At 39.8% G+C, this 22546-nt stretch overlaps 3 protein-coding genes across 9 annotated transcripts in view; 2 read left to right on the top strand and 1 right to left on the bottom strand.

Moving 5' to 3' along the window:
* The window catches only part of cacna2d2a (calcium channel, voltage-dependent, alpha 2/delta subunit 2a), a 383618-nt gene that overhangs the window by 248342 nt on the left and 112730 nt on the right, over nt 1–22546 (top strand). The gene's annotated exons all lie outside the window — the stretch shown is intronic.
* On the top strand, nt 296–20887 carry LOC125273631 (complement C1q-like protein 4). 3 transcript variants are annotated; one of them, XR_007186110.1, is made up of 4 exons: nt 19633–19723; nt 19899–19949; nt 20045–20176; nt 20381–20887. XR_007186110.1 is itself a non-coding variant. In XM_048199176.1 (2 exons), exons 1-2 carry the CDS (start codon nt 567–569, stop codon nt 20659–20661), a joined length of 387 nt encoding a protein of 128 aa, XP_048055133.1. In that variant the 5' UTR covers nt 296–566; the 3' UTR covers nt 20662–20887. The 3 variants fall into 3 exon arrangements, 1 of the variants encoding a protein (XP_048055133.1); XR_007186111.1 differs by lacking the exons at nt 19633–19723; nt 19899–19949; nt 20045–20176; nt 20381–20887 and adding exons at nt 296–445; nt 541–672; nt 875–1086; XM_048199176.1 differs by lacking the exons at nt 19633–19723; nt 19899–19949; nt 20045–20176 and adding an exon at nt 296–672.
* On the bottom strand, nt 1459–9195 carry LOC125273630 (serine-aspartate repeat-containing protein F-like). Of its 4 annotated transcripts, none has more exons than XM_048199175.1 (6): nt 9120–9188; nt 7445–7563; nt 7099–7272; nt 3037–3086; nt 2790–2949; nt 1459–1505 (listed from the first exon to the last, which is right to left on the bottom strand). In XM_048199175.1, exons 3-6 carry the CDS (start codon nt 7220–7222, stop codon nt 1501–1503), a joined length of 339 nt encoding a protein of 112 aa, XP_048055132.1. In that variant the 5' UTR covers nt 7223–7272; nt 7445–7563; nt 9120–9188; the 3' UTR covers nt 1459–1500. The 4 variants fall into 4 exon arrangements, with proteins under 4 accessions (XP_048055132.1, XP_048055130.1, XP_048055129.1 ...); XM_048199173.1 differs by having other exon boundaries at nt 2580–2949; nt 9120–9186; XM_048199172.1 differs by lacking the exon at nt 1459–1505 and adding an exon at nt 3529–3620 and having other exon boundaries at nt 2433–2949.

The raw sequence follows: 22546 nt of genomic DNA, 5'->3' as shown, positions 1-22546 counted from the left end.
GTTACAGAGCAGAAAGAAAACATCAGAGAACTGACCGCCACCGTTACAGAGCAGAAAGAAAACATCAGAGAACTGACCGCCACCGTTACAGAGCAGAAAGAAAACATCAGAGAACTGACCGCCACCGTTACAGAGCAGAAAGAAAACATCAGAGAACTGACCGCCACCGTTACAGAGCAGAAAGGAAACATCAAAGCTTTAGAGATGCAATTAATGGATGAGATGAACAAGAAAAATGAAGGTAAAGTAAAACATTAACTCTTTTATCAACACCTGCAATACATTGTAATAGTGTAAATGTTAGTGTAAAGTTGAGTGTATACTGTGTAAATTGTGTTATCTATTACAATAATCAGTGTAAATGTCATTTAACAGAATCTTTATTCCTTCACAGAAATTTCAAATCTTACTCTGAGTCAAGTGGAGTTGAGAAAGGAAAATAGAGGTGAAAGTGTGCTTGAATGATGTTAAATTCAGTGTATTCATTCTCAGTGTAATACAGTAATATATCACAATATTGCTTATGTTTTTCAATAACAGACAGAGAAATAGCTTTTTCAGCTTCAATGATGGAATCTGGCAGTGGATTTATTGGTCCTTTTACCACTGAAATCACACTAACCTACAGGAACGTCTTCACAAACATAGGGAACGCCTACAACCCAATTACAGGTAATTATCAATGAAATGGAGTCATAAAACTCAGTTTATAGTAATGAAAACCTTCTGCTCCATTCAGACCTCTCTGCAGTTGTGTAATGTGTATAAGAGAATTTAAATGATCTGCCAGTCTTTCAAAACTATTACAGTGTGTTTGTAATGAAGCAATCATACAGGAAACAGCTGATTCTGTGTCTCTTGTTATTTGATTTAGGTATTTTCACAGCCCCACTGAAAGGAGCGTACATGTTCAGAGTCTCTGTACATGGTGGTGCCCCAACTGCAACAACTGCAGCCATTTATAAGAATGGAAAGCATGTGGTTATAACACATGATTAATCAGGCCTCAGAATGGGTTAAACTCCTCAAATGGAGTTGTGTTGATCCTGGAGGTTGGAGATGTTGTCTATGTGAGACTTTGGTCTGGCAGGAGGATATATTGATAGCCAGAATAACCACAACACTTTCAGTGGTTATCTGCTGTTTCCATTAAGAATAACAGGAGATTTGAAGAATGTGATTCCAATAATTCTGAACCTTCAGCGTATGATTTAAGATGAAAATCATAAGGAATCATTAACATATGAACCTGTATTAATGAGGACTAATGTGTGTTTGAAATTTGCAGTAAATTACTGTATAAAGTCAGTATAATACACTATACTCATAAGTTCTGATCTGTCTATACATGTAAGTTTGTATAAAGAGTTTCAGCACTGAGACAGACAGGACCCATGAATATCACATGTGACTCAAAAGTGTTTTGTTAAAGTAGTAAATCTAGAATGTTAAATTACCTTTTTAAGTGTATCTTGTTACTGATCCTTGATCTGTATCTCTTCATCCTACAGAAATAAATAAGAGAATAAAGAGACATTATGGCATTTTATTTTCCTCATATTTTCATGAACATTTCCACGTCAAACCAGCTGTACAATAATATGTTAAGTCAATCATGTTTGTTTTGAAGTCATGATATCATATTTGTGTGTTATAATAATGGCACTGTCATGTAATGCATGACATGCAGTTTTCATTTAATTTACAGTTTTTGTCTCTAAAGTCTACAGGAAAGTCTCTAAAGGAAATCAAACAAGCCTGGTTCCATAAGGGAACTGTGGGACAAAAGGGGAAGGTCTTCCACTACTACAGTATACAATCCAGTATCTAATGTAACAGTAGATCAAAGGCTAATCCCATTTTCATGTAGACAGTACATTAAATGCCTAGCAAGTGAGTGAAGTATGTCATCAATCTATGGGCTGCATGAAATACCCAGTGCATATTTCTGGAACATGCAGGTAACACCAGAAGCCTGAAGATGGAGCTAAATGGATCCATGATGTCACAACATTGAACTTTTTCATCTCCTATTAAAAATGAAGATAACATGATGTGAACTTTAAAAAATAATTTGAACCAAAAGAGCTTCTCAACATGAAAAACCAAAAGGCAAATTTGCCTTGATCTTTTGACATATAAGAGTTATTTGAACCATTAAAACATCCTGCAAGTTTCATAGTTTAAAATGTCTTCCTCGTTATAAACAAAGCATTTATTTTAAGGAGACCTATTATGCAAAATTCACTTTTGTAAGGTGTTTAAACACTGATGTGTGTCCGCAAGGATGTGAGAACAACCAGCCTACTGTTATAGTGTTAGTTACTAGAAGTTGTTTGTGTTATTATTTGTACATATAAAATAACTGAGTTCTCATCCAATCAGATGTGGCTACGTCATTATGCAGGCATTAGTTCAGAGCTTGTTTATGTTTAACGTCAGTAAGCTCACAGGGTCTGGTGCGGATGGTTGTGTTCAAACCCATCAGTGCTGGGCAAGAGCATAAAAATTAGAGGTTCTTTTTAGTTTGATTCGCCCTGTTCCATTTTTGAGAACGCCTAAATTGTGCTGAAAGTTACCACGATTTCGTAACTTCTCCAGTAGAAGTCTTCTTTTTTCTGAACGTTTTGGATAACTGAGAGCCTCCATCACTTCTGCTTCTGTCTTGTGTGTCTCCAGATGTCTGGCAATTTTAGACTGAGGTTTTTGACAAACGTAACAGTAGTTTATCCCTTTAACACCTGCTTTGTCTTCTGTTACTTCATCTGTTGTTTCATCTGTCGTTTCACCTGTGGTTTTTGTTTTTGTTGGACCCTGGGACAGACTAGAGCCAACCACAGAACTTGTATCCAAATCTGATTCAGAGTCACTGTCTAGTACATTATCCTTATCTTCATGCATGTCCTCATCTGATTCATTATCAGCTTCCGAGCTGAAATCAGGTTTATCCTAAAAATATACAACATGTTTGACTAATACAGTATTCTGTAAAATTAACAAATGAAATAGTTATTTACAAAAGGAAATCTGACATACCTCAGGTGACGCTTGCTTGAGGCAATTCTTACGCCACACACCAGAACAAACTGTAAGACAAGAGGCAGTTAATATAAATCTATATATCTACACTACAATACAATTTTTTTCAGTACACTTTGATGAATAGAGGTTCAAAAGAACAGCATTTATCTGAAATAGAAAGCTTTTGTAATATTACACACTCCCATTCAAAAGTTTGGGGTCAGTAAGAATTTTTTTTCTGTTTTGGAAAGAAACTGATAGATAACACTTTACAATAAGGTTCATTAGTTAAACATTAGTTAATGTATTAACATGAACTAACCATGAGCAATACATTTGTTACTGTATTTACTAATCTTCATTAATGTTAATGAATGAAAGAGTTCATTATTAGTTCATGTTAACTAATGAACCTTATTGTAAAGTGTTACCAATTAATACTTTCATTCAGCAAGTCTTAAAGGGTTAGTTCACCCAAAAATTAAAATCATGTCATTTATTACTCACCCTCATGTCGTTCTACACATGTAAGACCTTCAATCTTCTTCATAACACAAATTAAGATATTTTTGATGAAATCGAATGGCTCAGTGAGGCCTCTATTGCAAGCAAGATAATTAACACTTTCCATGTCCAGAAAGCTACTACAGTACAGTGAATACGTTAATGTTATAGAGCAACGAGAATACTTTTTGTGCACCCAAAAAGAAAAAATAAATAAAGACTTTAACAATACCTAGTGATGGGTGATTTCAAAACGATTTTTTAGATTTTTAAAGATCTAAAGAAAGCATTTGATACCATAAATCATGACATTTTATTACAGAAATTGGAGAGGTATGGAATCAGAGGAGTTGGACTGAACTGGGTAAGTAGCTATTTGAAAAGCAGGCAACAATTTGTGGAAATCGGTGATCAAAAATCTATATGTATGGATATAACTTGTGGAGTACCACAGGGATCGGTCCTAGGTCCAAAACTTTTCATAATGTATATTAATGATATTTGTAGAGTATCAAATATATTAAAATTTATTTTATTTGCTGATGATACAAATATTTTCTGTTCTGGGGACAATTTAAAGCAGATTTTGGAGGTGATAGCAAAAGAATTGATTAAATTAAAAAGGTGGTTTGATGTAAATAAATTATCATTAAACATAACTAAAACAAAGATCATGTTATTTGGAAAGTATACTCAACCTGAAGTAGAATTGAAAATTGATAATATCAGTATAGAAAGAGTCTATGAAAATAAATTTCTTGGTGTTATTTTAGACCACAAAATCAGCTGGAAACCACATATAAAACATATTGAAGCAAAACTGGTAAAGACTATAGCAATATTAAATAAAGCAAGATATATTCTGGATAATAGTTCATTGTATATTCTGTATAATACACTCATGGTGCCATATTTAAGTTATTGTGTGGAAATCTGGGGAAATACCTACAAAACCAACCTACAGTCGTTATGCACATTACAAAAGAGAGCAATCAGAATCATAAGTAATGTGGGATATCTTGAACACACAAATTCACTGTTCTTGAAATCAGATACACTAAAGTTTATTGATTTGGTTAAATTTAAGACGGTACAAGTCATGTTTAAAGCAAGAAATAATTTACTTCCGGAAAATTTACAAAAAATGTTTATGGAGAAGCAGGGTGGATATAATTTGAGAGATGAATTAAACTTTAAAAAGCTTAAAATAAGAACAACTCTAAAAAGTATGTGCATCACTATATGTGGGGTGAGGTTGTGGAATAATTTGGAGCAGGTGTTAAAATATTGTACAAACTTTAAACAGTTTAAAAAGTTGTATAAAAACGAGTTACTAAAAGGATATGAGGATGAACAAGAGTGAATGTGAGGGTGGATTTAAAGATCGATTGTATTAAGATTTAAGGGTGATGGGTGGTTTGGAATAAAAGGTAAATTTTGGTAAATTTTGGTTTGAGTTTAAAAAATAAGGTTTATTTGTTATTGTGTTATGAAGATATAATATATATAGAAAAATATTTAATATATAATGGAATTTGGAATGGTTGTATAAGGGGTGGGTAAATAATAAGCTTTTGCTTCATCCCGCTCCTTTTCAGACACATGTAATGAATTGATGATTATTTATAGATATTGTTTATTTTTTATGTGGTAACACAATTGTTGTAGTTCATATTTTATTTTATTTTATTTTTATTGGCTGTTGTTTGAAATAAAATAAAGAAAGAAAGAAAGAAAGAAAGAAAACACTGCATCAGTGGTTCGGAGTGCCAAAGTCACATAATTTCAGTAAACGAGGCTTCATTATGTCGTAAGTGTTTTGCAATTTCAATGGTTCATATGATTTTGGCAGTTTGATATGTGATCCGAACCACTGATTCAAAACAAAAGGTTCATAAATCTTTGAAGCTTCATGAAGCAGTGTTTTGAAATCGGCCATCACTAGATATTGTTGAAAAGTCTTTATTTTTTCTCGTTGCTTTATAATATTAATATTGAACCACTGTACTCACATGAACTGATTTAAATATGTTTTTAGTACCTTTCTGGCCATTGAAAAAGGAAATGATCTTGCTGGCAATAGAGGCCTCACTGAGCCACCGGATTTCATCAAAAATATCTTAATTTGTGTTATGAAGATGAACAAAGGTCTTATGGATGTGGAACGACATGAGGGTGAGAAATAAATGACAATTTTGATTTTTGGGTGAACTAACCATTTAAATTGATCAAAAGTGACAGTAAAGACATATATAATGTTACAAAAGCTTTCAGAAGAGCACATCGGCAGCGCAGATGGTGTCGGGAGCTCTCAGATTGAATGCGTTTCCTGAATATTGGATTTTAGCCTGGCTTAATTTGCAAACAGCATGACTCTTGTCAATCTCCTTAGTGGTTTCAATACAGTGGAAGCCGAAATGAGTCCACACTTCAGCTCTGCGGTAGTCTTGTGAGCTAGGTTTGCTAATGCTAACGATGCACCTTTGCACTTCTCAGTGCCAGAGTTTACGTTCTGAGACAACACTGCCATCTAATAGTCAGGTTTAAACCTGACACAAAGTCACTGAAATTAATTTTGGATGTAAACAAACAAACAAATAAATATTGATACAGTATTTTTGATAATTAATATAGTATTGCAACATTCATGTATATTGATATTTTCTTACAACCTGTTGTAGGACACTACAAAACAAAATTAGGAACCTTCAAAATTGCACAATAGGAGCACTTAGAAATTTGCACTAGAGAAGGTTTACCTCCCATGGTCATTTAGTGCCATCTGTAACGTTAACATTATTATTTTTATGTTTATTCACACAAAAACTGCATAGCACTGCCAATTTCAATCTCATGAAAAACCAAAACTTTTCTTTAAATTATGACTGAATCACACAGTAAGCAAGTAAAGCCGTCAGTCAGTTCAGTATGGTACATTTAAAAAGAGTAGAATATTTACGATTTTTACGAGGTTTTTGCATGTTACTGTTGTCAATAAAACTTAAAGGGTTAGTTAACCCAAAAAAATTTAATTTCTGTCATTAATTACTCACCCTCATGTCGTTCCAAACCAGTAAGACCTTCGTTCATCTTCAGAACACATATTAAGACATTTTTGATGAAATCCAATGTTTTTTTATTTTAATCTCCCATAGAAAGCACAACATTATATACCACATTCAATGTCCAGAGAAGACACTGACATTGTTAAAATAAGTGACAGCAGTGGTTCAACCTTAATGTTATGAAGCGACGAGAACACTTTGTGTTATTCAACTATTTTTCCTCTCCGCTGTCTGACGCAGTGCAGCGCTACCATGATCTATATCCGAACGGCGGCTCAGTAATGGTTCTGTTCACATGATCAGCATGACGGATGTGTGTGATGCTAATGCAGGAGCCGGCCAATAATGATTCGCCGTTTAGACTTAAACATGGAAGCGCTCCACTGCGCCAACTGCGTAGGATACTGAAGAGGAAAAATTGCTGAATTAAGTCGTCAGGTGCGGGCGCCACCTTGTGTAGATCTTAGTGGCCACTGCACTGAAATGTTCAGCAGAAACTGTAACCAACCTGTTTCTTCCTCAGTGTCTTCCTGTTTCAGGCTGAATGTTCCTTCAATCCTAAAGTCTTCATGTGTGACGGTGAATGTTTCTTCAATCTTCATGTCTTCACTCTCCACTTTAATGAACGCCATGTTGATAATAGTGTGTCATGAGGATCTCAGTCGCTTCACCAGGAGTTTTTCTGTGTTTAAGATGAGAATAAGTAACAGAAGAAAAAAAAAACAAACACTCAAAACTAAATCTCTGAGTGTGTCTCAATCAGCTCTAGTTCAGTACTGAGAGAGAGTCAGTCAGAGTGAGAGTTAAAAGGGATAGTTCACCCAAAAATAAAAGTTCTGTTATCATTTACTCACCCTCAGGTTTTTCCAAACTGGTATAAATATCTTTGTACTGCTGAACGCAAAGGATTTTTTGCAAATTTTGGAGAAAGTTTGTAACCAGGCAGGCTGCTTTGGGCCACCATTGACTTGCACTGTAGGGGGAAAAAAACTATGGAAGTTAATGGAGGTTACAAACTTTCTTCAACACATCTTCCTTTGTTTTCAACAGAAAAATTAAAATTTATACAGGTTTGGAACAACCTGAGCGTGAGTAAATGATGACAGAATTTAAATTTTTGGGTGAATTATCCCTTTAATGGACTTAAAAATGACCTGATTAGATAAAAAAGAAACCTCAAAACTAACGCTGCAAATTACTAAATTTATATTTAGGCATTTATGATCTATTTTTGGTATATAATTACTTATCGATTATATTTAAAAGATTACACTTTCATGAAATATTAGTCAATAACACGACGTGCATTTGTGCGTCCAAGTGCATTATTTCCTGACATTAACTTCATGACAAATAGCATATAACTTTATTTTTAATTCATTTTTATTACATTTAAATGCATATTTTATGTTTTCCTCAAAATGTCAGGTGTTGCAACTGTCCTAACAAATGAACAGATAAGAAAACTAATTAAAATGGTTTCTTTTTTTTAGGTTTGAAACCATTCATATAAACAAATTTTATAAATATTAGCTTTAAAGTTGTTGAGATCATTGGAAAAACTTTTGTCCCACAAACTGTTTAACTGCAAACATGATAATGAAGCATCCAGAGGAGTGAAAAGACTTCGGTAAAGTTGGTTTTATATTTGCACATTCGGACTTCTGATAAATTCAGACTTTCCAATAAATGTGCAATAAATTAATGTTTGCGAATTTTAAGCAGCGACATGATATTGACAACCAACGATTGTCAACTTACAACATTTTTCACAGTCGATCAAAATAGGCAAGTATTCTTTTAATGGCATATTTACTTGTGAATGTCCACTGAATGTCCAATGTAGTGTGATTAACAAGGCTATTGAATACGGGTGTCCGAATGTGCGAATATAAAACCAACTTTACCCAAGTAGTGAAAAGGATCTCTCAAATACTGGTAAAAACTAATTAATTTTGAACTAAAGATAATTTCTAGTATGTGTGGGTTGGTACACCTTCCATGCCAGGTCTTACTATAAAACTACTGTTTTAGTTGTATTGCCTGACATAAAAAGTAAAAATAAATACAAATAAATAAATAATACTTTGAAATGTTATTTAACATATTTACCTTAATTAAAACCTGTTAAAACACATTGTTAATGACTCAAAAAAATGCATTACATCGGTTTTGAACAGATTTGACTTGTCAACAACCCATCTGCAGTTAAAGTTATCATAACACGTGTTTGTTGTTCTCGTTCGTTTATACTGTTTGAGATCCACGCGCTTCGAATCACTGAATCATTTTGCAAAGCATTAGATTCTATTGACTCGAATGAAATTAAATTGAGTTTCGAAAAGCTCAGTTTCTCCATCACTGTTTAACACTGACCGAATTCATGTTTATGATACACCGATTCAAGCTCAATGAGACGCATTTTTACTGTATGAATGCGCACAAAATATCCTTCATTAAAGTTAGATAAAGCAACAGCGCAAACAGCGATTTCTATCGATTTAAACAGAACAAATTCATAAAACAAACCTTTCTTCAGTCGAAACACAACAAGAGCAGGAGCAGGCTTATGACGTCACGTTACCACACCAAAATAAAAGTCCTGTTCGCACGCTGCATATAAATGTACCATTTTAACCATATAATCCTTTTAATAAAAATTAACAAATTTGATAAATAAAACAAGCATGTTAAAAGAGTGTACGAGTTCATAAAGCAAAGTGCATACATGTGTCCGAATTGAAATACATAAAATATTTGAAATGTTGACATATAAAGTTCATTTTAGTCTAAAAATTGGTAAAAAAAAATGTGTAAATAGTTCAAGAATTAGTACAAGTAAAAGCAGCAATATATTTTTCATGTATAAATGTAATTCATTCAGTTGCAAAACTATTGCTAAAAGCTTCAGCCCAATTAAAAATGTAATATTTCAAAATATTTTAATGATATCAAAAGTTAAGTGTTCAATGTCAAGGGTGTGATTCAAATCGCTCACTAATGAGTGAACACAAACACAATTCACACCTGCTACACAGAAAACAGTGCAGTATTAAAATCTGCCAGTGCAATTAATGTCCTGTTTATAAATGATACACAAAGAATTATTTCTTCATATTGTATTGTATTGTATTAATGTGTTTTCCTGAAAGTATTAAGATTAATTTTAAAGTGGCACACACACGAAAGAATGTGAAAGTGTTTGAGTTCATTTTGACTGAGATCATTTGCTATAAGAAAATCTGTTCATATTTTATTATTCATTTTATTATACATATTTTTCATTATTTTTTTTTTAACCTAGACTTGAAAAGTAAATCCAAACTGAATGGTTTTCATTTCTGAATGTTTTAGTATACAGGCCTAAGTTTGGACTCTGTTGAAGAAGAAGTTTAATTCATTATGTCATTATATTCAATGTTGTTATATGCTGAATTTGCATGCATGCTTCTGCAGAATTTTTTAATGCTTACAGTGTCCATTGTTTATTAAAACGGAAGAGATATAATGAGAGAGTTGTAATGAGCGCCGCATTCAAGAAACGCGAGCAAGAACGACCAGTAATGTCAAATTTTAACTGTTTGATCAAAATAAATGTAAAAAAAAATATTTCTTATTAATATTTAATCTAATTAATATAAACCATAAATAAAATACATTAAGTGGTACAATAAAATTGAGGTTGTATTATTATATGCATTATTATATGCATCCACAAAAACTGCATATATATTGCATAAATAATTTAAATGTCAGTGTTTTATTGTTCATACACAACAATAATGCATAAATACTATATCTTTATATTATCTTTTTTCATTTCAGAAAGAAACGGCACACAATGAGTGAGTTTGTTCAGAGAAAAACAGGCAAGATTTTAAAAGCATGATCAGTGTACCTGTCACGATCACCGTCTGCTCCTGTCAGTTCCGGACTACACTTCCCACAATCCTCCCTGTCAGTCACATGTTCACTCCACACCAATCACCTGTTGCCACATACAGCCTAGCATACTACACTGATCACCACACCCAGCTGCAGCTCATTACCAGGACTATAAAGGACTTAAACACACACCTCCTCATTGCGAAGTCTTGTTAACTGTTGTTGTCAATTCCGAGTGGTCCCCTGTATTCCCTGTCTGCCTGTTCCTTGTTACCGTTTCTGCCTGTTCCCTGTTTATTGACCCATTGCTGCCTGTCCTGACCCTTGCTTTGTATAACGACCTGTGAGTGTTATCTGCCAGTCCCGACCTCTGCCTGTACCTGGATTACGATTCTGTCTATCCTCTGCTGTACCTGTTTGCTCCTGATTTACCCTGCCTGTACGACCACGCTTACATTTAATAAAACGCTGCACTTGGATCCCCTGCCTGAGTCTCCCATTCACAACAGAATACTTTGCCATCTACGATCCAGCAGCTTCCATGAGCGTTTCCAGCCTCAGCATGGACCCAGCATGGTGTCTCGTCAACCTGCATCAAAGTAGCTGTACCCTCGAGGCACATATTCAAAAGTTTCTGGAGTTTGCTCATTTATCTGATCTGCCAGACTATGCCCTCATTGACTTCTTTAGTTATGGATTAAATGAACCATTAAAGGACTATTTACTTACCAATGGTCCCCGAGGATCATTCATGGAATTCCTGGACTTTGCCCTGCTCACAGTTGGTTCAACTTTTACTGTGGGGGTCGCAGAGAAATGCGACATCACACTGAACCACGTAATGGCGGCCGCTACAGACAACACGCACGAAATGGCGGCTACTACAACACCCCATCATGTCTGCGTTGATCGCCTAGATCCACGTTCTGTCTCCGCTGATCACCCAGAGCAACGTCACGTCTCTGGATCTGTCCAGGGGCGCAGAGGACTACGTTCCAGTGTGGCTGATCCTCCGCTGACTTCAGCTCGAGCGGCTGGCATTCCGAAGCCTCAGCCGGCCGCTTCGCACCCAGGCCAGCCGGCCGCGTCACTCTCAAGCCAGGTGGCTACTTCGCACGCAAGTTCGTCTGCTGCAACGCTCTCAAGCCAGGCGGCTACTTCGCACGCAAGTTCATCTGCTGCAAAGCTCTCAAGTTCGTCTGCTCCAACGCTCTCAAGTTCGTCTGCTGCAACGCTCTCAAGTTCGTCTGCTGCAACGCTCTCAAGTTCGTCTGCTGCAACGCTCTCAAGTTCGTCTGTTGCAACGCTCTCAAGTTCGTCTGTGGCAATGCTCTCAAGTTCGTCTGTTGCAACGCACTCAAGTTCGCCGGTTGCTATGGACTCATGTTCGCCGGTTGCTATGGACTCATGTTCGCAGGTTGCAACGCACTCAAGCGCCCTGGACGCGATGGACAAAGTGGCTGCTTTGCCAGTGCCCACTGGCAAGATGGCCGACCCTGCGGTGCTTAAGGTTGTAGGGGGCGTTCCAGCCACTGAGTCCACTCAAGAACCCGCTCCAATCGGTGAACCATCGCCTCACCCTCGGAAGAGGAGGAGGAGGAAGGCGTCTTCCCTTCTTCAAGGCTCAGACGCCCTTCAAGAGGCCGCTGTAGGCCTGGAGACCACTCCAGAGATCTCTCCTACTCCGCCCAAACTACTTGCTCTACCTGCCGTGGCTGCCCAAGCCACCGGACCCGCCATGGCTTCCTGACACTCCTGACCTGCCCAGGCTGCCCGAGTCGCCTGACCCGCCGTGGCTGCCCGAGGCTCCTGACCCGCCGTGGCTGCCCGTGGCATCTGACCCTCCGTGGTTGCCCAAGTTCCTGGAACCTGCATTGGAGATCCGTTCCTGTCTACTATTAGATCTCCAATGCACCCACCCCCCTCCCTAGCTGTTCCGTCTATGCCGCGAGGATGCGCCTTCCGGGAGGGGGGCATTATGTCACGATCACCGTCTGCTCCTGTCAGTTCCGGACTACACTTCCCACAATCTTCCCTGTCAGTCACATGTTCACTCCACACCAATCACCTGTTGCCACATACAGCCTAGCACACTACACTGATCACCACACCCAGCTGCAGCTCATTACCAGGACTATAAAGGACTTACACGCACACCACCTCACCGCGAAGTCTTGTTAACTGTTGTTGTCAATTCCAAGCGTTCCCCTGTATTCCCTGTCTGCCTGTTCCTTGTTACCGTTTCTGCCTGTTCCCTGTTTATTGACCCATTGCTGCCTGTCCTGACCCTTGCTTTGTATAACGACCTGTGAGTGATATCTGCCAGTCCCGACCTCTGCCTGTACCTGGATTACGATTCTGTCTATCCTCTGCTGTACCTGTTTGCTCCTGATTTACCCTGCCTGTACAACCACGCTTACATTTAATAAAATGCTGCACTTGGATCCCCTGCCTGAGTCTCCCATTCACAACAGTACCTAATCCAGGATACACACTTCCATCAAGAACACACTTTACTAAACTGATGGTGAGAAAGTACCAGGATGCATCTTAGAAGGTAAAGTGTGACACCAACTATACTGAGAGCTGAATTAGGACAAGTGTAGCAACAGAAGCCTACCTTGGCATTACATGGGGAGTGGAAGATGATGAGTGTCTGCCTCACTACAATGCCACTCAGATCTGTTGTATAGGACTTGATGTTGATATCCCTTAATGCATACTTGAGGCACCGATGAGACTCCATGGGATGGTCCATTGAGTGATGGCACTGTCGTCAGGTATGTCGTCAGGAGGGTACTTGAGGCTCCGATGAGACTCTGTGGGATGGTCAGTTGAGTGATGGCACCCTTTGGGTTGTCAAGTGGGCGCCCTCCTTCTTTGGTGTTTCGCTGATAGGCCCACGACACCTCCAGAGGGTTCAGCAGTGAATCCCAGCGTCCCAGTTTCACTCCCTAGGTTCCATCAACTCATTTGAAGACCCAAGCGGAGTCTTTTCTCTTCACCCATAGCCACTGGCTTCCCTTTTCCGCAGCCACAGAGAGGTCTTTGACTGCCTGCCGATGGGCCTTTCCTCGCACTCCCATCTCCCTAAGTAGCCTGGATGTTGAGGTGGCTACAAACCCTCTACAGCCTACTTCCACTGGACGTACCTTCACGTTCCAGCCTTGTTGCTGCACATCGGTTGCAAGTTCGGCGTACCTCAACCTTTTCCGTTCATAGGCCTCCTCCACTGCACCCTCCCAGGGCACAGTGAGCTCAATGATGTAGACAAGCTTGAGGGAGGCTGACCACAGAACAAGGTCTGGTCGCAGGTTGGTGGCTGCGATTTCAGCTGGGAAGCAGAGTTTCTTGTTCAAGTCTGCCAGCAGCTCCCAGTCCTGTGCTCTGCCCAGCTGACCAGAGTCTGATCTTATGGTGGTGAGGTTGGCTTGGCCCTCACCCTCCCGAACAAATGGTGTTGGCTGCCACTGGGGTGACGGGGGAGGAAGGGCATTCACGCTTCTCTGTCGACTTTCCAACACTGCTGCAAGACACTTTAGCACCTGGTTGTGCCGCCAGGTGTAACGGCCTTGGGTGAGGCTGGTCTTGCATCCCACTAAGATGTGCTTCAGTGTTGCTAGACTTGAGCATAGAGGGCACGTGGGGTCTTCGGCATACCATTGGCTTAGGTTTGCGGGAGAAGGTAGGACATCGTAGGCAGCCCTGATGGTAAAGCTTGCCCTAAATGCCTCCATCTCCCACAGCTCTTTCCAGGAGATCTTCCTCTTCTCCACTCCTTCCCATGTCATCCACTGCCCTTACTTTGCCTGTGCCACAGCTTGGGCGCACCTTCTTGCTTCCTCCTCCCGACGTACCTCCTGGACCACCATCTTACGTCTCTGAGGTGGAGAGGCCTTGCTCCACACTGGTGTACTGGCCCCAAGTCCAAGACCACTCCTCCCCTCCTGCACTCGGCCCACGATGTCCTTATGTCTGAGTGCTGCCTTTGCCTGCTCAGTTGCAGCCAACGGGGTCCACTTCCTCCTAGTGGCCAAGATGGGGGTAGCTTGGGCTACAAATGGATCGTTCGAATCCAGTAGCATCATCTCCAGTCTGACTTTGGCACACTTGTACTCCTCTACCAGACTGGAAATGGGCAGATGTAGCATCCCTTTGCCGTAAAGTCCAATACTGCTGAGGCACCTGGGAAGGCCAAGCCACTTCCTTACGTATGAGCTGACCAGTCTCTCCAGCTTTTCCACCTTCGAGAGCGGGACTTCATAGAGGGTTAGTGGCCACAGGAGACGTGGAAGTAGTCCATACTGCATGCACCAGAGCTTCAGCTTGCCAGGGAGCAGGGTTCTGTCGATCTTTTCCAAGCCACTGGCTACCTCCTTCCTAAGCTGTTCTACTTGCTCTTTGTCTTTAAGGGAGGCATCATACCACCGACCTAAGCTCTTCACTGGCTTCTCTGAGACAGTTGGGATGGGTTCCTCGCTGATGTGGAAGCGGTGGTCTGACAACTTCCCCTTGATGATAGAGATGCTTCTGGACTTGCTCGGCTTGATCTTCATGCGAGCCCGTTCAATGTTTTCCTGAAGCTTTCTTAATAATCGTGCTGTGCAAACCTTGGTCGTGGTGAGAGTTGTGAGGTCATCCATGTATGCTCTGACCGGCGGCAGCCTCAGCCCAGCTCTTATTCGCTGTCCGCCAACTGTCCATCTAGAGGCCCGAATGATGACCTCCATGGCCAGGGTGAAGGCCAGTGGGGAGATGGTGCAGCCCGCCATGATTCCCACTTCCAGGTGTTGCCAAGCTGTTGTGTACTCTGCTGTTGTCACAGAGTTGGACGTCCTGAAAGTAGGCCTTGACAAGGGTTGTGACTGCTGCTGGGACTCTAAAGTAGTCAAAGGCTGTCCACAGGAGGTTGTGAGGGACTGAGCCAAAGGCATTCGCGAGATCCAGGAACACCACGTGAAGATCTGTTCCCTCCTTTTTGGCGACTTGGATCTGATGCCATATGACACTAGCATGTTCTACACAACCAGAAAAGCCTGAGATGCCTGCTTTCTGGATTGACGTGTCAACGAAGTTATTTCTTTGCAGGTATCCTGCCAGCCTGTGAGCGACCACACTGAAGAAGATTTTTCCCTCTACGTTTAGAAGGCTGATCTGTCGGAACTGCCCAATCTCTGATGAGTCCTTTTCCTTGGGGATAAGGATCCCTCCGGCTCTCCGCCAGGATGTTGGTATCTCCTTCTTTTGCCACACAACTCTCATCAGTTTCCAGAGGAATCGCAGGACATCTGGAGCATTTTTGTAGAGCCTGTATGGAACTCCATTGGGACCTGGAGATGATGCGGCCCTTGCGCTACGCACGGTTTGTTCTACCTCACTCCACCTGAGTGGATTGATATCCAACTCGTGCTCTGGTGGGTTGACTGGTGGGAGTGTAACTTTTTCCTGGTGTCTGTCATCTGTGCAGGAGTTTTTCAGATGTTCTTCCAGGTCGGCCTTTGACACTGAGAGACTTCCGCTCTTCTCCTTTGTGAAGAGATTCTTCACAAATTTGAAGGGATCTTTATAGAAGCGTGATCTTGTTTGCTCCTTCCTTCTGCGCTTCCTCAGAAGGTTTTCAGCTCTCCTCAGTGTTGCAAGCCTGCCCTGGATCTCTTTCTGCAACAGGTTTATACCCTCCTTCTCCTCCTCTGTGGCCTTTCTCCATTGCTTCTTCAGCTGTTTCCTCTCCTTGACTAGGCGATCTATCTCTGTCTGCCTTCTGGACTTGGTGGGGATTGAAGGAGTAGCTCGTTTGCTTTCAACCACTCCAAATCGTTCCACTCCGTAGGCATAGATAAGATCACCCATCCTATCCAACTTTTCCATGGCTGTGCCTCTGATCCCTTCCAGCATGTTTCAGAGATCGGTGTTGGTCTCCTTCCACATCGTCTTGTTGCAGGCCTCTGGCCACTTGACTAATGGCCTTCGCCCCTGGATCTTCTTCAAAGACAATGAAAATTGAAGAAAGGTTGGAGGAGAACATGCGGAGATCATCAATGCTGTTGTACATGACAATGGAGCCAATATTGTGGCTGCAGCAAATAACTGGAGAAGAAGCTTGGATAAGCCAGTATCTGCTGCACTGGATGTGGATGGAAGCTTTTTCTTCAGCTCATACTCGTGAACCTTATTCACTGCCATTATAAAGCTCGGCTGTGTTGAAAGTGAACTTATCCTGCAGAAGGGCAAATTTGTTATGCCAAGCAGAAACTGAATGAGCATGGGGATACGGTGGGGAAATATTAAGCATATTTAACAAAGAAAAGATCAGAATCTCCATCTATCCAGTCCATTGTGGATAGTAGTGTTTTGTCAGTCTATCTATTAATAATATATTTAAAGAATGGTTTGAGAATCAATATAAATCAGAATTATATAGGGATACCAGACAGTCCAGAGTTTGTTTGTTTTTTTCACCCTCAACCTTCCCACTTTATTAAAAGATCATACTTCCATCCTCAATGCTCCTATATCTAAGAAGTAAGTTCTAGAGGCCATAAATAGTTTACAATCTGGGAAAGCACCTGGCTCAGATGGGCTTAGTAGTGAATTTAACAAAGAATTTAGAAACCTATTAGTCGACCCCTTATTAAAATTCCCACTGTGAACTCATGTTTCCATTAGAAAGAAGTTTCTGTCTTGGTCTGAGTATTTAAAGTAATGTTACAGAAGGCTCAGTATTCAACTGTATTCTTGACATTTATTCAACAGTGCTTTGATCTACCTGCATTGACACTATTCTTGAAGAGCTGCTGTGCAGCAAAAATTATGTACCAGTTATCAATGTAAAGCTGCTTTGACACAATCTGCATTGTAAAAAGCGCTATATAAATAAAGGTGACTTGACTTGACTTGACTTGAAGAGCCAGCTGTGGTGCACTGAACAGAAGGCTAACCCACCCCACCCAGGTAGGCTTGGTTATCTGAACCGTAGGCCTAGGAGGTACAGTAGTGATCAGAAGTAGACCCTGAGATAATATAATCTAAGAAGAAAATATTATATGCCTACCTGACTCTTCCTGAATCTAAAAAGGTATACCTTTTACAGGAGTTGAGTAATATGAATAGAGGAAGTGGCTCGTGACCAAGATAGTGTTATGTGGTCGTGGCAGAAACCACCCAGGGAGTGACGTGGCACACCTTGAAAGGAAATCAGCCATCTTGGTTGAGTTTACTGGAGTTCAAGGACATAAAAAAGGCCGACAGTTTACACCTGCAAGACCTTGAGCAGGATCTTGGGTCTTGGAAAAGTTACAACTTACACCAATAAAGAAGATTAAAACCAAATTCAGCAGTAAACAGAGTATAAAAGACTAAAGAGCCTCTTTAGATACTGATATGTCATTAAACCCCCAATGGCTAGAAGCCCAGAGCTGAAGACAAGAAACCCAGGGCTGACTACACCTTTGCCAATTACATTTTTCTTTATTATAAAAAGAAAAGTAGCCATTTAAAATAAATTGAATTGATTACAAAAACGGCCAACAATTCATGTTCAGTTTAGTTCAGTCGTGTCTGTATTAGTCCTTGTCATTTGTTATTCATCACATTCAGATGTTCATGATTTAGTTCCTCTTTACCCTGCATATAAATATCCCGTTATGTTTATTCTAGTTGTGGTTCATGGTAACACATTTGCTCAGTTTGGTTACATTTGTCTTCTGTAATAAAGCCTGTTAATCTTACTCTCCTTCATCGTGTTCCTGTATACACCACACTCTGCTAAAGCCTGACACTACTGAGGCTTTGATTTATTTAAGCTTTGAATTGCTTATAATTTAGGCCAGACTCGACTTATTTTACCTAACCTGAGAATAATGAATAACAAGATACGTTGTTAAGATCAAAGCACACACCGCAAAACAACAACTCACATTATGGATACCATAAAACAAATTATTGTAAACTTTATCATAAGTGCATAAATCCCAAAATCTAGGGCATTCTTGAACGGGAAAAGTTGTAAATCAGGTTAATAATTACATTTAATGTTTTTATACATGTCACTAAATGTATTCATTTCACATGTTTTGTGTTGAATAATAGTGATTTTTACACATTTAGTCTGTTATCTTCAGTATATTTTGTGTATAACACAACAGTAACAGCAAGAAAAGAATGAAATTGATTTTGTCCTCAAATTACTTTTTTCTGTTTATTAATCCATGCATTTATTCAGTTTTACATCTTTTGATACAGGATGTTGTTGCATTTGGGGGAAAATAACATTTAAAGGAATTCAACACAAGTTAAACTCCATCCGCAACATTTGCTTTATTAGTATAGACATAATGCTTCAACATTATAAATGTAAACATCACTTATAATTTTTTTTTGTGTAAATTAACATCAAATCTTTACTTTTTTCATAGCATAAAGCTGGTAAACCTGGTAACTGCTGTATATAAATTCAAAGAGAGAGAGAGAGTCAAAGTTATTTTCTGTGGACATCAACATAGTGCCACAAATATTGTGAATAGAGATAAACATCTACTGAACCTGAAACATCCCTTTGATTAACAATTAACTTGAACTACTTATTTATCTGAAGCAAAGTAAATCAAGTACAAAAGACAGTAAATCAGGACACTATAAAAGGAACATGAGAGGCTGTGAGGATGACAGAGCAAGAGCTGGAAACAAACATCAATGAAGAATGTTTGTCGTCCAGCAGCAGGTAGATGGAGGACTCAATGAGAATGAGATCAGTCAACAGATCAGCTCTGAGGACGGAAGACAGAATCCACCTCAAACAGACACTTTGAGAGCTGAAGCTTCAACTGACAGACAACAATACTGTGATCTGGGCATCCCTGACATCCATGCAGCACTGAGAGAACTGACCGCCACCGTTACAGAGCAGAAAGAAAACATCAGAGAACTGACCGCCACCGTTACAGAGCAGAAAGCAAACATCAGAGAACTGACAGCCACTGTTACAGAGCAGAAAGCAAACATCAGAGAACTGACCGCCACCGTTACAGAGCAGAAAGCAAACATCAGAGAACTGACCGCCACTGTTACAGAGCAGAAAGCAAACATCAGAGAACTGACTGCCACCGTTACAGAGCAGAAAGCAAACATCAGAGAACTGACAGCCACTGTTACAGAGCAGAAAGAAAATAACAGAGAACTGACCGCCACCGTTACAGAGCAGAAAGAAAACATCAGAGAACTGAGGGATGAGATGAACAAGAAAAATTAAGGTACTTCACCAAAACATTCACTCTTTTATCAATGATTCTCAAAGTAAAACACCAATGCAATACATTGTATAGTGTAAATGTTAGTGTAAAGTTGAGTGTATACTGTGTGAAATTGTGTTATCTATTGCAATAATCAGTGTAAATGTCATTTAACAGAATCTTTATTCCTTCACAGAAATTTCAAATCTTACTCTGAGTCAAGTGGAGTTGAGAAAGGAAAATAGAGGTGAAAGTGTGCTTGAATGATGTTAAATTCAGTGTATTCATTCTCACAGTAATACAGTAATATATCACAATATTGTTTATGTTTTTCAATAACAGACAGAGAAATAGCTTTTTCAGCTGTGCTGACACAATCAAGCAGTGAATATATTGGTCCTTTTACCGCTGAAATTACACTAACCTACAGGAACGTCTTCACAAACATAGGGAACGCCTACAACCCAATTACAGGTAATTATCAATGAAATGGAGTCATAAAACTCAGTTTATAGTAATGAAACCCTTTCTGCTCCATTCAGACCTCTCTGCAGTTGTGTAATGTGGATAAGAGAATTAAATGATCTGCCATCTCTCAAAACTATTACACAGTGTGTTTGGTAATTGATCAATCATACAGGAAACAGCTGATTCTGTGTCTCTTGTTATTTGATTTAGGTATTTTCACAGCCCCACTGAAAGGAGCGTACATGTTCAGAGTCTCTGTATATGGTCATGGCCCAACTGCAGCAACTGCAGACATTGTTAAGAATGGAAAGGCTGTGGTTATTGCACATGATAATAGGCCTCAGAATGATTTAAACTCTTCAAATGGAGTTGTGTTGATCCTGGAGGTTGGAGATGTTGTCTATGTGACACTTTGGTCTGGCAGGAGGATATTTGATAACAAGAGTAACCACAGCACATTCAGTGGTTATCTACTGTTTCCTTTAAGATAACAGGAGATTTGAAAAATGTGATTCCAATAATTCCGAACCTTCAGTGTATGATTTAGGAAGAAAATTGTAAAGAATCATTAACATATGAACCTGTATTAATGAGGACTAATGTGTGTTTGAAATTTGCAGTAGATTACTGTATTAAAGTCAGTATAATAAACTATATTCATAAGTTCTGATCTGTCTATACATGCAAGTTTGTATAAAGAGTTTCAGCACTGAGACAGACAGGGACCCATGAATATCACATGACTCAAAAGTGTTTTATTAAAGTAGTAAATCTAGAATGTTTAATTATAACTTTTTAAGAGTATTTTGTTACTGATCCTTGATCTGTATCTCTTCATCCTACAGAAATAAATAAGAGAATAAAGAGACATTGTGGCATTTTCTTTTCCTCATATTTTCATGAACATTTCCCCATCAAACCAGCTCTACAATAATATGTTAGGTCAATCATGTTTGTTTTGAAGTCATGATATCATATTTTTGTGTTATAATAATGGCACTGTCATGTAATGCATGACATGCCATTTTCATTTAATTTACTGTTTTCATCTCAAAAATTAAGAAGTTTATTTTTCTGTCACAAGCCTCTCGTTCTTACCAAAAGCTGATTTTACATTGGGCTCAAGTCTCAAACCAGGCTTCAGACAAGGAATCAAAAAAGCCTGGTTCCATAAGGGAACTGTGGGACAAAAGGGTAAGGTCTTTCACTACTACAGTATACAATCCAGTATTTTAAAATGTCTTCCTCATTATAAACAAAGCATTTATTTTAAGGGGACCTATTATGCAAAATTCACTTTTATAAGGTGTTTGAACACCGATGTGTATCTGCAGGATGTGAGAACAACCAACCTATTGTTATAGTGTTAGTACTATAAGAACTTATATAAGTTAACCTTATACTGATAAGAAGTGAAAGCCAATAGAACGTTCCATTGCAACACCGGTGTCCAGCAGAAGCCCTACGCTTCTGCCATTTTGGTGTCAAAGCGACCCAAGATAGTGCTAGACCCTGCGCCCAGAAGTCCGCCTGATGTCTCAGAGAGGAAGAGGACGAGGTTAAGTCCCGCTGTGGCTGGACCACACTCCAAAATGCCTCATCTAGATTTCCTGTCACCCCCTTCAGTTCCATGTGCTTGAAACAGTGTTTGTTGGGATTGGTTATATTCTCTGAATCTGAAGGACGCTTACTTTCATATCCCAGATAGCCCCCCATCACAGGCGCTTCTTGAGATTCGCCTTCGAAGGGGTGGCATATCAATACACGGTCCTGCCGTTCAGGCTGTCCCTGGCTCTTTGCACTTTTACGAAGTGCATGGATGCTGCTATTTCCCCTCTAAGACAGATGGGACTACGCATTCTGAACTACCTCGACGGCTGGCTCATTCTGGCCCAGTCACAGGCGGAGCTAGTGTCACACAGATCCCTCCTCCTCAACCATCTAGAGTGTTTGGGGCTCAGGATCAATTTCTCCAAGAGCTCATTGTCTCCCAGCCAACGTATTACGTTCCTGGGAACAATTATTGACTCGACCCAAATGAGGGTCATAGTCTCGCCATAATGATCTCTGGCCATTCAGCAGCTCATAGGAACTTTTACGCCCGGAACTTCTCTGCCACTCGAGGGGTTTCAGAGAATGCTAGGTCTTATGAGCTCAGCATTGCCAGCTATACAGCTGGGCCTGCTCCACATTCGCCCACTGCAGTTATGACTAAAACCTTGAGTCCCGCCCCATGCCTGGCGTCACGGTCACAGCCTAGTCAAGGTGAACCAGGCATGCATCACAACCCTGGCCCCTTGGACGTATCCCTGCTGGTACAAGCAAGGCATTACTGTGGGGACAGTAGGCAGGAGGAAAATCATCTTCACAGATGCT

This window comes from Megalobrama amblycephala, linkage group LG8 (assembly GCF_018812025.1).
Source record: "Megalobrama amblycephala isolate DHTTF-2021 linkage group LG8, ASM1881202v1, whole genome shotgun sequence".
In the NCBI taxonomy this organism is placed as follows: domain Eukaryota; kingdom Metazoa; phylum Chordata; class Actinopteri; order Cypriniformes; family Xenocyprididae; genus Megalobrama; species Megalobrama amblycephala.
Note: the sequence above shows the minus strand (reverse complement) of the source record. Positions and strands in the feature narration are given on the sequence as shown.